The sequence below is a fragment of the Drosophila virilis genome, chromosome 4 (assembly GCF_030788295.1).
Source record: "Drosophila virilis strain 15010-1051.87 chromosome 4, Dvir_AGI_RSII-ME, whole genome shotgun sequence".
NCBI lineage: Eukaryota > Metazoa > Arthropoda > Insecta > Diptera > Drosophilidae > Drosophila > Drosophila virilis.
The window spans coordinates 8909252-8923065 of NC_091546.1; the positions used below are offsets into that span (position 1 = coordinate 8909252).

The window sequence follows — 13814 nt, forward strand, 5'->3', positions numbered from 1 at the left end:
TGGGAAAAAACGTGAATTTTAAACAAAGCTAATAGAATAGAACTGATCTCCTCGGAGGTAAAGATCGCGCAGTTTTTACTATGAAGAAAGGGCAAACCTTATGGAACGGTTGGGTTTTGACTGATAAGAAATTTTGAGCTATGTCCATATGGGATATTTGGGGGCATCACATGCATTTTGTAAATTTTTACATGCATTTTAGATTTTCCTTAGGGAAATTACAATGAAATTTAAATTCATTCTAAAAACACTTCTATGTTGACACAAGTAATGTATATATATATATATATATTATATTTTTAATTTTTTGTTCGGCACAAACCATTTTTAAAAAGTGTTAAGTGTGTGCCAGGTACAATAAATATTCAAGGCTTATATTTTTCCTCGGGCGAGTACATATTTGAAGCGCAGTGGATCGTGTGAGTGGCGTTGCAATCCTCTCGCTTTTGGTGCACCAGCGTTTGTGTGCCAACCTACCGATACTTAGATAACCTTATAAATAAATATCAACGCTGCCGATAGTGGCAAATGTAACACATTAGTTACATGTAAGTGTATGTTTTTATTGAGACAGCTGAATATCTCGTGTGAAGTCACATAGTGAATAAGATTGTTTAAAAAGTTTGTAAAATCTTCTAAGAGTTTTAACATTTTTGCGAACCGGAATGATAGTGAGTGGTGTAGCACATGCTTAATAACGAAATAATATCACAATTGTAATTTGGCGATACTCATATTCGTTACATGTTTTTCTTACCATTGAATAAATAATCGATACAACTTGAACTAAATCGAATTGTTCCCAGCTCTAAGTGAATGTATGTAACATATTTATGTGTTTTCAATAGACATTTAATTTTAGGCAATATTAAATTATAAAATTTAATGCTGAAATAACTTGTGAAAAATTTGCAAATGTGCATTTAAGTAAAGCTAAAAACTTTCATAGGCCGGAGATATGCAGTGCCAAGTTATGCTGCTTCAGGTAAATACTCAATTGGCTTACTTTGTGTGAGCTCACAGAAGCAAACGTATTAAAAAGATAAACACATTTTATAAAATAAGTTCTTGTCACTGACTAATTAACACTAAAACATACTAAAATGTGCATATACTTTTGCTTAAAATTAATGTAAAATAAGAACGCAATTACTGGGTGTGTATGTATATGAGTTGTATGAATGTATGTAAATTCACTTATGCACATATTGACAGAGCAAATGAAAAGCGTAAAAAAAACTTGCAATGCCTAAAGATTTCGAAAAACACAATCGTAAAGCGATTACAATCCATTAAATTAATAGTTTTCAAAGTGAAAAATCAATTATTTCCTTGCAAAATATCGGAAATTAGCCTTACAAATATGTGTATAATAATCTTTTGTTTAAATATATATGTATGTACATATGTAGCTTTCTATTAATTCACGACACAAGCGAAGCTACGCATCATATACTCTCGGAAGATTCCAGAAATATTAAATAATTACAATGTTTTGATTTTAGAAAATAATATTGCATGTACATTGCTACAAAAATGCGAATATTAGTCGATGTCGAAGTGTTGGTGTTGTTGGGTGTGCGCGGAGAGGGGAGGGGTATTATTCTAAAAGTGATATATTCTGAATTTATATTCAAGCTATATACCAAATCGCGGTTCTTTAGCTATTATAAATTCCGGGACATGTACAAAATCGATTATTATCGATTTTGCCCAAGTTATCTTAACACAAAAAAGTTTTCCATAAAAGTTCTTAGTTTTCGTCCGATGGTTCCTATGTCAGCTATATGATATAGTAGTTCAATTTTTTTTTTTTTTTGGGGGGGGGGGGGTGCTAGTTTGGGTAAGATGTCTTTATAAACAAAAAAGATTCTTATGTCAGAGCCTACTCTGGAACCGATCGTTTCAATGTCAGCTATATGATTTAGTGACCCGTAGTTGGTTTGATTTTGTTAATAAGTCGGAAGCATAGTGAAACTTATAAATGCCAAGACCTCATAAAGTATATATATTTAAGCATCAAAAATCGAGTCGATATAGCTATATCCGTCTGTTTATCCGTCCTAATGTATGAACGCAAGGGGAATTTTTATCGTAGATCCTCCTAGCTCCCGCGCAGTACCATAAGTCCGATGATCGATAACGATAAATCGATATTGAAATGACCAGTCACCAGCTTCTTGAATAGAATCTTTAACTTTATAGCTACACTCTGGTGTATAACGATAAACGCACCCACAGTTAACCAAATCATTTTCTGATTGGACCTTTTAAAAGCTATAGGCATCAAATTAAAATATGTAGGTTAGGCTAATGTATATCCAAATCGGGCAACACTTGTTTCCATTTAGTGAATTCCTACCCAGATTGCTTGTAAAAAAGAAAAAGTTATTTATAGAGCTATTGTCTTAGGAATTGCTATTTATCTGTATATACAACTGTTTGTCCTGAATGACTAACCAAAGTTAATTATGAATACATTTTTGCACATGTGATAAGAAAATCTTGAATGTTTCGAATGCTGTCGACTTGTGCACTTTAACTTGCTTTTTTATTATAAACCTAAAGATATTGGTAAATATTTTTTTTTTACTTTATAAAAGTTACTAAATTTCTGTTCCTCGTATTTTCAGATATAGCTATCCCCAAATTGTGTACTTTATTGGAAATTAAAAAGTCAATGTAAGTATATTAGAGAATAAGCTAAACAGACAAAAGCATTAAAAATGAGGCTAAAGTTAGTGACTTTAGCTAAAACCTAATCAATGCGCTTAAAGGGAGGATTTCGAAATCGATTTATATCGATTGTTGAGAAACGTTATCGTTGCCATTATACACCTTTTATATATTTTCATAGGGCTCAGGGTGAAATCAATAAAATTTGTGAAGACGTCCTTTAACTCCTTGCATAAGGTGTGTGTTTCAGGTTTCAACTCGTTAGGCGCAAATTATATACGTTGCCTGCCTGAGGCTTGCACGTGTATGAACGTGCCGTTCTCATAATCTATTAGAATAAGAAGCTTCAAAGTTTCAACGTAGATCCTCCTAGTGCTCGCTTTTTTTCCCCATTTCTAAGCAATCATTAAGCAATAAAAATCGATATCGAAATCCGGGTTTTTGACAAATCTTATAGGTTTTAAGAGGTAGAATCAAAATTGACATGTTCTTTCTAGTATATGTATACAGATAATTTATCATTTATAGGATGTAAATTAAAATTATTAATAACATAATAATTACAGATGGGCGATGTTGATCCAGAAACGTTACTGGAGTGGTTGTCCATGGGCCAAGGAGATGAAAGAGATATGCAATTGATTGCATTAGAGCAGCTATGTATGCTCCTTCTGATGTCTGATAATGTGGATCGATGTTTCGAAAGGTAAATTGGTTTGTTTTTATACCCTGAACCCATCAAAAATGGGTATAAGGGTAATTTGTGTTTGTGCAAAATCCAAGTGTATGTAACAGGCAGAAGGAAGCAACTCCGACCCCATAAAGTATATATATATTCTTGATCAGCATCAATAGCCGAGTCGATCTAGCCATATCCTTCTGTCTGTCCGTCCGTCCGTCCGTCAGAACATATAAGAGCTATAGACTTTACATTTTTGATGTAGGTGCATCTAGTGCCTGCGCAGATCGAGTTTGTTTCCGATAATCGATAACTTACTCCGTTTCCAAGTAATCGATAAAAATCGATATCGATATCCTGTTTTTTGGGCAATTTTAGTAAATAATAAGAGACACTTTGTATCCATTCCTCATTTGCCGAAACATTCATTTATTTCCAAAGACCTTTTTTGTTTATAGTCCTATCGTATTGGACTTTATATCAGTGGATTCAAAATTAGGATGTACTTTTACGAAAATGTTTTTTTTTTTAATTTAGCAGCGGAGCTAGGTAATAATCAACTAGATGAAATTATTATGATATGATTATTATAAATCGCATAACTATATAGTCAAAGTAGAAAAGAAAATTCCAGAGAAAACATAAATCGCATATTATTTATACATGTTATAAACTTTTTTTTTGACCTACTCATTTTGTTCGTTTTATTTTTTCAGCTGTCCGCCTCGAACATTTTTGCCAGCCCTATGCAAGATATTTTTAGATGAGCTTGCACCAGAAAATGTACTTGAAGTTACTGCACGCGCCATAACATACTATCTGGATGTGTCTGCGGAGTGTACACGAAGAATTGTTTCAATTGATGGCGCTATTAAAGCCATCTGCAACCGTTTAGTTGTTGCAGATCTTTCTTCACGAACATCGCGCGATCTTGCAGAGCAATGCATTAAAGTTCTTGAACTTATTTGCAGTAGAGAAGCAGGAGCAGTTTTTGAAGGCAGTGGCTTGAATTGTGTTTTATCATTTATTCGAGACTGTGGATCCCAAGTTCATAAGGACACATTACATTCTGCCATGGCTGTTGTTTCACGTCTCTGTACTAAAGTGGAACCCAATTCACCTTGTATAGAAAATTGCGTTGAAAGTTTGAGCACTTTATTACAACATGAAGATGCACTTGTATCGGATGGTGCCCTAAAATGCTTTGCCTCTGTGGCTGACCGCTTTACAAGGAAATGGATTGATCCCGCTCCCCTTGCTGAATATGGGCTGGTTACGGAATTGCTTAAACGTCTCGAAAGCGCAGGTGGCAGCGGCAACAGTCACCCCCTATCTTCATCAAAGTTAAGTGGACCTCTTCATACAAACCAGAACTCAGACAGACTAAATGAGAATGTTTCTGGATCGTCCGTAAGTGCAGCTGGCAAAATTCAAGCAAGTGAACTTCGGTCGCCTCAATCCATTTCAACAACAATTTCGCTCTTGTCAACTTTGTGTCGTGGCTCACCCTCAATAACGCGCGATATTTTAAGGTCTCAGCTGCCTGATGCAATTGAAAGAGCCTTAAAGGGCGATGAACGATGCGTTCTTGACTGCATGCGCTTTGCAGATTTATTGCTTCTTCTTCTGTTTGAAGGGCGTCAGGCCTTAAACAGGGGAAGCGGAAACTCCAGTCAAAGTCAATTGGCTCCGCGACCAAAACGAAACGACTCCAGTACTGATCGAACTCATCGCCAATTAATAGACTGCATACGGTCTAAAGATACTGAAGCTTTGCAGGAGGCAATCGAAACATGCGGCGTTGATGTTAATTGTATGGACGACGTCGGGCAGACTCTATTAAATTGGGCATCTGCTTTTGGAACCTTAGAGATGGTTGAATATTTATGTGAAAAGGGAGCAGATGTTAACAAAGGTCAAAGGAGTTCATCCCTTCACTATGCTGCCTGCTTTGGGCGCCCCGGTATCGCAAAGATTTTGCTCAAATTTGGAGCTTATCCAGATTTACGTGATGAAGATGGAAAAACACCGCTAGATAAAGCACGTGAAAGATCAGACGATGGTCACCGTGAAGTTGCCGCTATTTTACAATCCCCTGGAGAATGGATGTCTTCTGGACATATACTTGCAAGCAAGGACGGACAACTGCAAACATCGATTGAACCACGCGGTGACCCTGAAATGGCACCTATCTATTTAAAGCTACTTTTGCCCATATTTTGTCAGACATTTCAGAGTTCTATGCTGCCTAGTGTACGGCGAGCCAGTTTGGGACTTATTAAAAAAATTGTACAATATGCGCATCCCTCGGTTCTTAAAAGCATCTGCAAAAAGTGTGATGAACCGACAACTTCAAGAGCCACTCAAAGTGTTGGGAACTTGTTAACTGAAGTTATCGCCAGCGTTTTGGATAGTGAGGTAAACAATTGAAAATTATAAATCAATTCTTTAAGATAAATTGATAACACTTAAGCTCTTACCCAAAGCAAAAATTCGCCAGTCTCACTTACCGCAACGCATTGTTCAAATTATAACACCAGTTGAAAATTATTTTAAAAAACAAACGTTTTAAAGGCGTTAGACACACATAAAACATACCTTTATTTATAAAATGCTCTGTTTTTGTTTTTTTTGCAGGATGATGAAGATGGGCATGTAATAATTCTAAACATTATTGAGGAACTTATGTGTAAGACGCAAGAGGAATTTCTTGAGCATTTCGCGAGATTGGGAGTATTTTCCAAAGTACAAGCATTAATGGATCAGGGTGACAACAATAGCTCACCTCAATTCCCGTCAAGCTCGTCAGATCTGTGCTCAACACAAAAAGGACAAGCCTTTTGTATGGCCCATAGATCAGCACCCGGTAAGTTTATTACTATTTCTTTAATACGAAAACTAATATGTGAAATATTTGATTGTAGATGATTTGGTTGAGGATGCTAAAGAGATTTTTCAAGGCAAACCTTATCATTGGCGGGATTGGAGCATATGCCGAGGCCGTGATTGTTTATACGTTTGGTCAGATTCTGCTGCGTTAGAGCTTTCCAATGGTTCTAATGGCTGGTTCAGATTTATACTTGATGGGAAATTAGCCACGATGTACTCAAGTGGAAGTCCAGAAAATGGAAACGATAGCTCTGGTAAATATAAATAACAGTACCTTATCTGTGCGCTGTGCTGGATTAGCTATAAACAGAGCTAGCACCTATGCTATTCTAAATAATTATTATTATATTATATAATATGTATGTCAGAAACCAAAAATGGCCATACAGCAGTTAGATGGTACATGATAGATAAGCAAGAGGGCAACTACGTTCTGGACAGAGAGTAGGATAATAACCCACATAATAGGCAATGCTTTCTAAGCTAGCAAATGTATCTGTATATATGCTGACAGCCAAGCGATGATCCGGCTTAAATAGGAGATGGTTGAACTCTTTATCTCCGATACCGACTCAAACTACGAAAAAGATAAGAGAGAGAACTGCCGTCTTTACGTTGCTGGCATGGTTAACTATTTAAAAAAAACTTTACTAATTTTCGTGCAACACACATACACGCATCCCGAAAACAGTTCCATCAAGTTAATCAAAAAAATATTTCTGCAATTCTGTCTTAACAAATTAAATAATATGGTGACTAGACTCATTAGTTAAACGCAAGAATCGGAAAGGCAGTAGATTTAAAAAGGGTTTTCGCCATTCAGGATACTTAAAAGTTTGAGCGCATATTTGTATTAGCAAAATCCAAAATAATATTAAGACGAGAGTGAAGTTTAGTTATAAATTATAATATTTTTGTTGCAGAAAATCGTGGTGAGTTTCTAGAAAAACTGGTTCGAGCACGATCCAGCGTCAGCCCAGGCACGCCATCACAGCCCATATTGCCCACTGTTTCTGTATTAAGACTCGTGGTGGGAAATTGGGTGCTGCAATCACATAAACCTAATCAATTGCAAATTCACAACACCGAAGGTCACCAAGTGACGATATTGCAAGATGATGTGCAAGGATTTATCTTTGAAAGTAACAGAGGCACAAAGCATACGTTCACAGCGGAAACGTCTTTAGGTGCAGATTTTGCCTCGGGATGGGCTACGGAAAAAAAGAAAAGAACAAAGTCAAAGACAGACATTCAAAAGGTTCAAGTGTCAAACGTTTCTCGGGAAATTTATAATAAATACTTTAAGACCGCTCAAGTAACACCGCGTGGCGCTGTTGCAAAATTAGCTGCTATCGTAAAGCAAATCAATTTTGCTATTGAGGAGCAACGTTCGTGTTGCAACAGCAATTGGTCGAAAATCCTAGTGTCGGCACTAACAAACCTTTCCCAATTAATTCATGAGGATGGCGTTGTGAGTGCATATGAAATGCACTCGTCGGGCCTTGTGCAAGCCTTGGTTGCTGTTTTGTCCAATAACTATTGGGAATTTAATTCGTCCCGTTGCAAAACAAATAAAATGCTAAAGGAACGCATTGATATATTTAAAAAGTGTATTTTTGGAGAGTGCGATGAATCAAAAATATATAATACGAAAAATACGGCTAGTATCTTAATACAAAAACTTGTTGCTGTATTGGAAAGCACTGAGAAACTTCCATTGTTTCTGTATGACGCTCCGGGAACTGGTTATGGCCTACAAATACTTCAGAAACGACTACGATTTCGACTGGAGCGCGCTTCTTCTGAAAGCACACTTTTTGATAGAACGGGTCGCACTTTAAAGGTCGAACCTCTAGCAACAGTTGGCCAGCTTGCAAAATACTTACTAAAAATGGTCGCTAAGCAATGGTATGACCTTGATCGCTCTACATTTTTATACTTAAAAAAGTTGCGTGAACAGAAACAAGATATTTCGTTTACATACAATTTTGATTTCGATGAAGAAGGTTTAATCTATTACATCGGATCGAACGGAAGAACATGTGAATGGGTCAATCCTGCACAATACGGTCTTGTGCAAGTCACCAGTTCGGAGGGTAAAACGTTGCCGTATGGAAAACTAGAAGATATATTGTCACGTGATGCCGTTTCTCTGAACTGTCACACTAAAGATAATAAAAAGGCGTGGTTTTCAATCGACCTTGGAGTATGTATTGTGCCTACTGCATACACCTTGCGGCATGCTCGTGGATATGGACGTTCTGCACTACGAAATTGGCTTTTACAAGCATCAAAGGACGGTATTAACTGGACTACTCTTATTAGTCATGTTGATGATAAAAGCTTAGCAGAACCGGGAAGCACAGCTACTTGGCCAATTGTTTGTACTTCTGATGATACAAAAGGATATCGTCATATTAGGATCCAGCAAAATGGTCGAAATGCATCTGGTCAAACACATTATTTGAGTCTAAGTGGTTTGGAAATTTATGGACGCGTCGTAGGTGTTTGTGATGATATTGGCAAAACCATAAAAGAAGCAGAAGCTAAAACACGGCGTGAGCGACGCCAAATTCGAGCTCAATTGAAACATATTACTAGTGGAGCACGAGTAGTTCGTGGAGTAGATTGGCGTTGGGATGATCAGGATGGTTCGTGTCAAGGTACTATAACTGGAGAAATACACAATGGTTGGATTGATGTAAAGTGGGACCATGGTGTAAGAAACTCCTATCGAATGGGTGCTGAAGGCAAATACGATTTAAAATTAGCAAACTTAGAAAGTGTTTCTATCTTCGAAGGAGTTAATTCAACTCTACCAGTTGCTTCAGGTCCTGGACCAAAAAAAACGGATAAGACAAACGTGCTAACATCTCGAAAATCTAGCTCCACTCCATCTCTTCCCGAAGCTACCGAGATAAATAAAAACCCAGAAGATGCATCCAATCAAACTGTTTCAGCTGACAACCTTGCTTGGAAACAAACTGTAGAGACCATTGCCGAAAACGTATTCATATCAGCAAAGACTCATATTACAACCAACCAAGCGAATGCGGCTTTAAAAAAGGAAACCCAAGCTCAATACGATGAATCTAGTTCCGAGCAAACATCCTTAGCTACAACGAATATTCCGTCACCCTTAATTCGTGAATTACAACACATTGCAGATCTTTCTACAATTAATAATTCAATGCAAGCAATTAACTTAAATAATGTGTCAGACTTGGCCCCCATTTCAGAGAGCTTGTCAATTGTTGAAGTTTCAAAGGAAGCCAGTAGCGCAAAGCCCAGCGAGGGTACTTCGGTCGTATCAAAGGATATTAAACGAAGACCTTATATTGAAGAAAACAATAAAATGAATGCTAATAATTCCGTCAACAATTTGGCAAAAGGGCTGTTGATAAATTTAAGGCAAATAAACTCATCGAATTCTCATTGTGTTTCACAGCTTCCAACCGAAACTCGCGAAATAATAGATAAAATGCGTGATGGTGTAGACATGTTACGTAACAATACTAATAACATACTATCATCAGATGAACTACACATACCTCGTTCAAATGTGTCATCGGAGCCGAAAGGGAATGCAAAGGTCTCGGTACTCATACAACATGACAGTCTTCAAAAAAGTGACACCTTGGATGGTGCGAGTAACGAAGCGGTGAATTCCTCTACACCTCGCCAAAATTTGGATAGTTCAGATAGCACGACACAGATTTCAAATTTCCCAGGTCAAATCGACAATATTATTAATCCGCAAATTTCAAATGATGTTGTTTCCGTTTCTAACCAAATGAGCATCAGCGTGCCCAACTTAACGACATCTTCGGAAGTATCGTCAACGTCAGAAGTGGCAGTACATACTGGTTTATTGGAAACATTCACAGCGATTGCGCGTCGTCGGACTTCACAAGATACCAACAATGATATTGGAAATCAGTCAAACAACACGAATGTTAATAAAAACGAGCATAGTAATCAGAACGTAGGAGCAAGCTCATTTTTTGCCAGAGGACCCAACTCGGTAACAAGCTTAGTAAAGTTGGCTTTATCGAGTAATTTTCATTCCGGTTTATTAAGCACAGCGCAAAGCTATCCTAGTCTTTCATCCAATAATGGAGACAACACTTCATCATCGAATCCAACTAATAAAAAAGTTAGTCAACAGGCAACATCATCAGTTAATCCAACGTTAACAATGAGCTTAACTTCTACTTCGAGTGATAGTGAACAAGTGTCTCTAGAAGACTTTTTAGAAAGCTGCAGAGCCCCCACATTGCTAGGCGACATGGAAGATGAAGATGATATGGAGGAAGAAAATGACGAAGAAGAAAACGAGGACGAGTATGAAGAAGTGGGAAATACACTTTTACAAGTTATGGTTTCGCGAAATCTATTAACATTTATGGATGATGAATCCTTGGAAAATAGATTGGCAGGTGTAAGCAAGCGCAAATCATGGGATGACGAATTTGTTTTAAAAAGGCAGTTTTCTGCCTTAATACCTGCTTTTGATCCCAGGCCGGGTCGTACAAATGTGAATCAAACTTCGGATTTGGAAATTTGTGCGCCAGATACAAACATGGAAAACTTTCAGCAAACCGGGCAAATAACTGCTGATCAGACAATGCTCGGCTTGAAATTACGTGGCCCAGGTGTGGGAGGAGTTCCAGATGTTGAAATTGACTTGGATAATAGTGAGTGGACTATATTTCGAGCCGTACAGGAACTGCTTCAAAATAGTCAAATGAATAAAAATGATAAATTTCGCAAATTATGGGAACCAACATACACAATTGTTTATAGAGAAACATTTCCAACTGTTAAAGAATCTTCATATATGGAATCAGAAGAAGGTCAAAAAACGCCAGGAGTTTCATCTCGAAGCGGAGCTTCTACATTATCTCCAAATTCCCCAGTGCATGGAGGATTGAGCATTACAGATAATACATTATGCTCCGTTGAGGACGTTCTTGAATTGCTAACCCAGATCAACGCACTCAACCAATGTGAAATAGAAAGCGGAGTTCAGTGTACTAATTCACCGAAACGTTCCTTTTTACCAGCTGAGCTATTCATGAGCAAAAAAATTACCAATAAATTACAACAACAAATTCACGATCCTCTCGTTCTTTCAAGCAACGCACTTCCCAATTGGTGCGAAGATTTAAATCAGTCTTGCCCATTTTTATTCCCATTTGAAACTAGACAATTATATTTTAACTGTACTGCATTCGGAGCATCTAGAAGCATTGTTTGTTTACAATCTCAACGTGATATTACAACGGAGCGGCAAAGGATTCCTATTATGAGTCCGCGTCGAGACGATCAGCACGACTTCCGAGTTGGACGATTAAAGCACGAGCGGGTCAAAGTTCCACGAAATAAGGATTTACTAAAATGGGCTATTCAAGTCATGAAAGCTCATTGTAATCGAAAGTCTGTACTTGAAGTCGAATTTTTAGATGAAGAAGGCACAGGATTGGGACCAACACTTGAATTCTATGCTTTAGTAGCTGCAGAAATTCAACGAGCGGATTTGTGTATGTGGCTTTGTGATGATGATTTAACCGAAGCTCAAGACACACCACAATTTCACAATATTGAAGACACTTCAAAACCAATAGGCTATTATGTTAACAGGCGTGAGCATGGATTATTCCCAGCACCTCTGCCACAAAATTCCGAACTATGTGAGCAGGTATCGAAGTATTTCTGGTTCTTTGGAGTTTTCATAGCTAAAGTTTTGCAGGATATGCGACTTGTTGATATGCCTTTGTCAAAATCCTTTCTACAATTACTTTGTCACAACAAAGTATTATCACGAAATGATTTAAAGCTCAAAGCCAATACACATTTCCAAGATCTGATGGCGAGCTCAGTTGCTTCAAAAGATTCCGAGTTTGCAAATACATATTCTCAAGTTTTAAACGAGGATTTTACACAGTTCAACTGGTTTAGTGGAATTCTAAACATTGAAAACCTAAGAGAAATCGATCCAACGCGCTATCAATTTTTAATTGAACTACAAGACTTGTTAATGCGTAAACAAGCAATTGATTTAGATGAAAGTCTAAGCATGGAAGAAAAATCTGAATTGGTCAAGAATCTTAAATTGCGCACTAAAAATAATATAGAAGTATCACTGGACGATTTGGCCCTTTCCTTTACATATTTACCTAGCTCGTCTGTGTATGGATACACATATGCAGAGCTTATTCCAAATGGTTATGCAACTGAAGTCAATATAAATAATCTAGAAGCATACTGCGAATTGCTTCTCAACTTTATGTTACACGATGGTATTGCCAAGCAAATGCAGGCATTTCATGACGGGTTTTGCGAAGTTTTTCCTTTGACTAAACTAGCCGCATTTAACCCATCCGAGGCTAGAATGATGATATGTGGCGAGCAATATCCCCAATGGAACCGCGAAGATCTAATGGCGTACACCGAGCCGAAACTGGGTTACTCCAAAGATAGGTGAGGCTCCCATTACTTCAAATTAAAGTTTTTGCTAATTCAATTCTTTTTGTTCAGTCCTGGATTTTTACGTTTTGTTAACGTTCTGTTAAGCTTGTCGGGAACTGAACGTAAAGCTTTTTTGCAATTTACCACTGGCTGTAGTAGCCTGCCTCCGGGAGGATTGGCCAATTTACATCCGAGACTTACAGTAGTACGCAAGGTTGACGCTGGACAAGGAAGTTATCCATCAGTGAACACTTGTGTTCATTACTTGAAACTTCCCGACTACCCGTCTGAGGAAATAATGAAGGATCGATTATTAACAGCAACTAAGGAGAAAGGTTTTCACTTAAATTAAAAAAGTGTGTTTATTTACATTGTTAATTAAAATTTGAACCGGTTTAGATATTTTAAAAAATCTAAAAATATGTAAATACTAAACGTTCTGGTAAATAACAATTGCAATTAATGTCCGAAACATTGTAAAACAATAATTGCTTAGTTATAAATTCAACTAAAAAAAAATAGTCGGATAATTACTTATTTTAATAAATTGCCTTGATGTTAAATTGGATTCTGAGGAAGGCTAAACTAATAGGACAAACAAAAGAGCAGAGGCAGGAGCCATCGAGCCGTCACGTAGTCCGCGACTCAATCGTCAAGAAAAAGACAGGAGTGTGGCGCATGTGCATCGATTACCGGTAACTCAACGCGAACTTCATTCCGGACGCTAACCTTATCCCTCGGATCAATTATCTCACGGTGAGGTTATCTTGGACATGTGATTAGCGGAAATCGAAAGAATGTGATACGAACCGATCCGGAGAAGGTGGAAGCGATGCAAAGCCTTAGGGCGCCGACTAATTTTTACTTTAAATTGCTATTTAATGATCATACGATGAGGAACAGAAGCAAGCATTGCGTCAGTTGAAGGACAACTTGACAAACGCACTGTTTTGGGTTGCCCTGACTGTTCCTACAAATGTTTCGCGAGTATGCGTTCTAGGATCGCCTAAGAGCCGGCCAAGTTTTCTGGCTATATAGGGGAAATTGGGCAACTGTATAGTCAGTTGGGCCATCGGTCGGATGAAAAATACTACATTTC

At 37.6% G+C, this 13814-nt stretch overlaps 1 protein-coding gene across 1 annotated transcript; it reads left to right on the forward strand.

The window, feature by feature from the left end:
- Positions 1–808: 808 nt before the first annotated feature.
- On the forward strand, positions 809–13283 carry Ufd4 (ubiquitin fusion-degradation 4-like). Its single transcript, XM_002052350.4, has 8 exons — positions 809–985; positions 2634–2682; positions 3243–3382; positions 4072–5773; positions 5993–6221; positions 6280–6498; positions 7168–12727; positions 12785–13283. Exons 3-8 carry the CDS (start codon positions 3243–3245, stop codon positions 13065–13067), a joined length of 8133 nt encoding a protein of 2710 aa, XP_002052386.1. The 5' UTR covers positions 809–985; positions 2634–2682; the 3' UTR covers positions 13068–13283.
- The last annotated feature ends 531 nt before the right edge of the window (positions 13284–13814 follow it).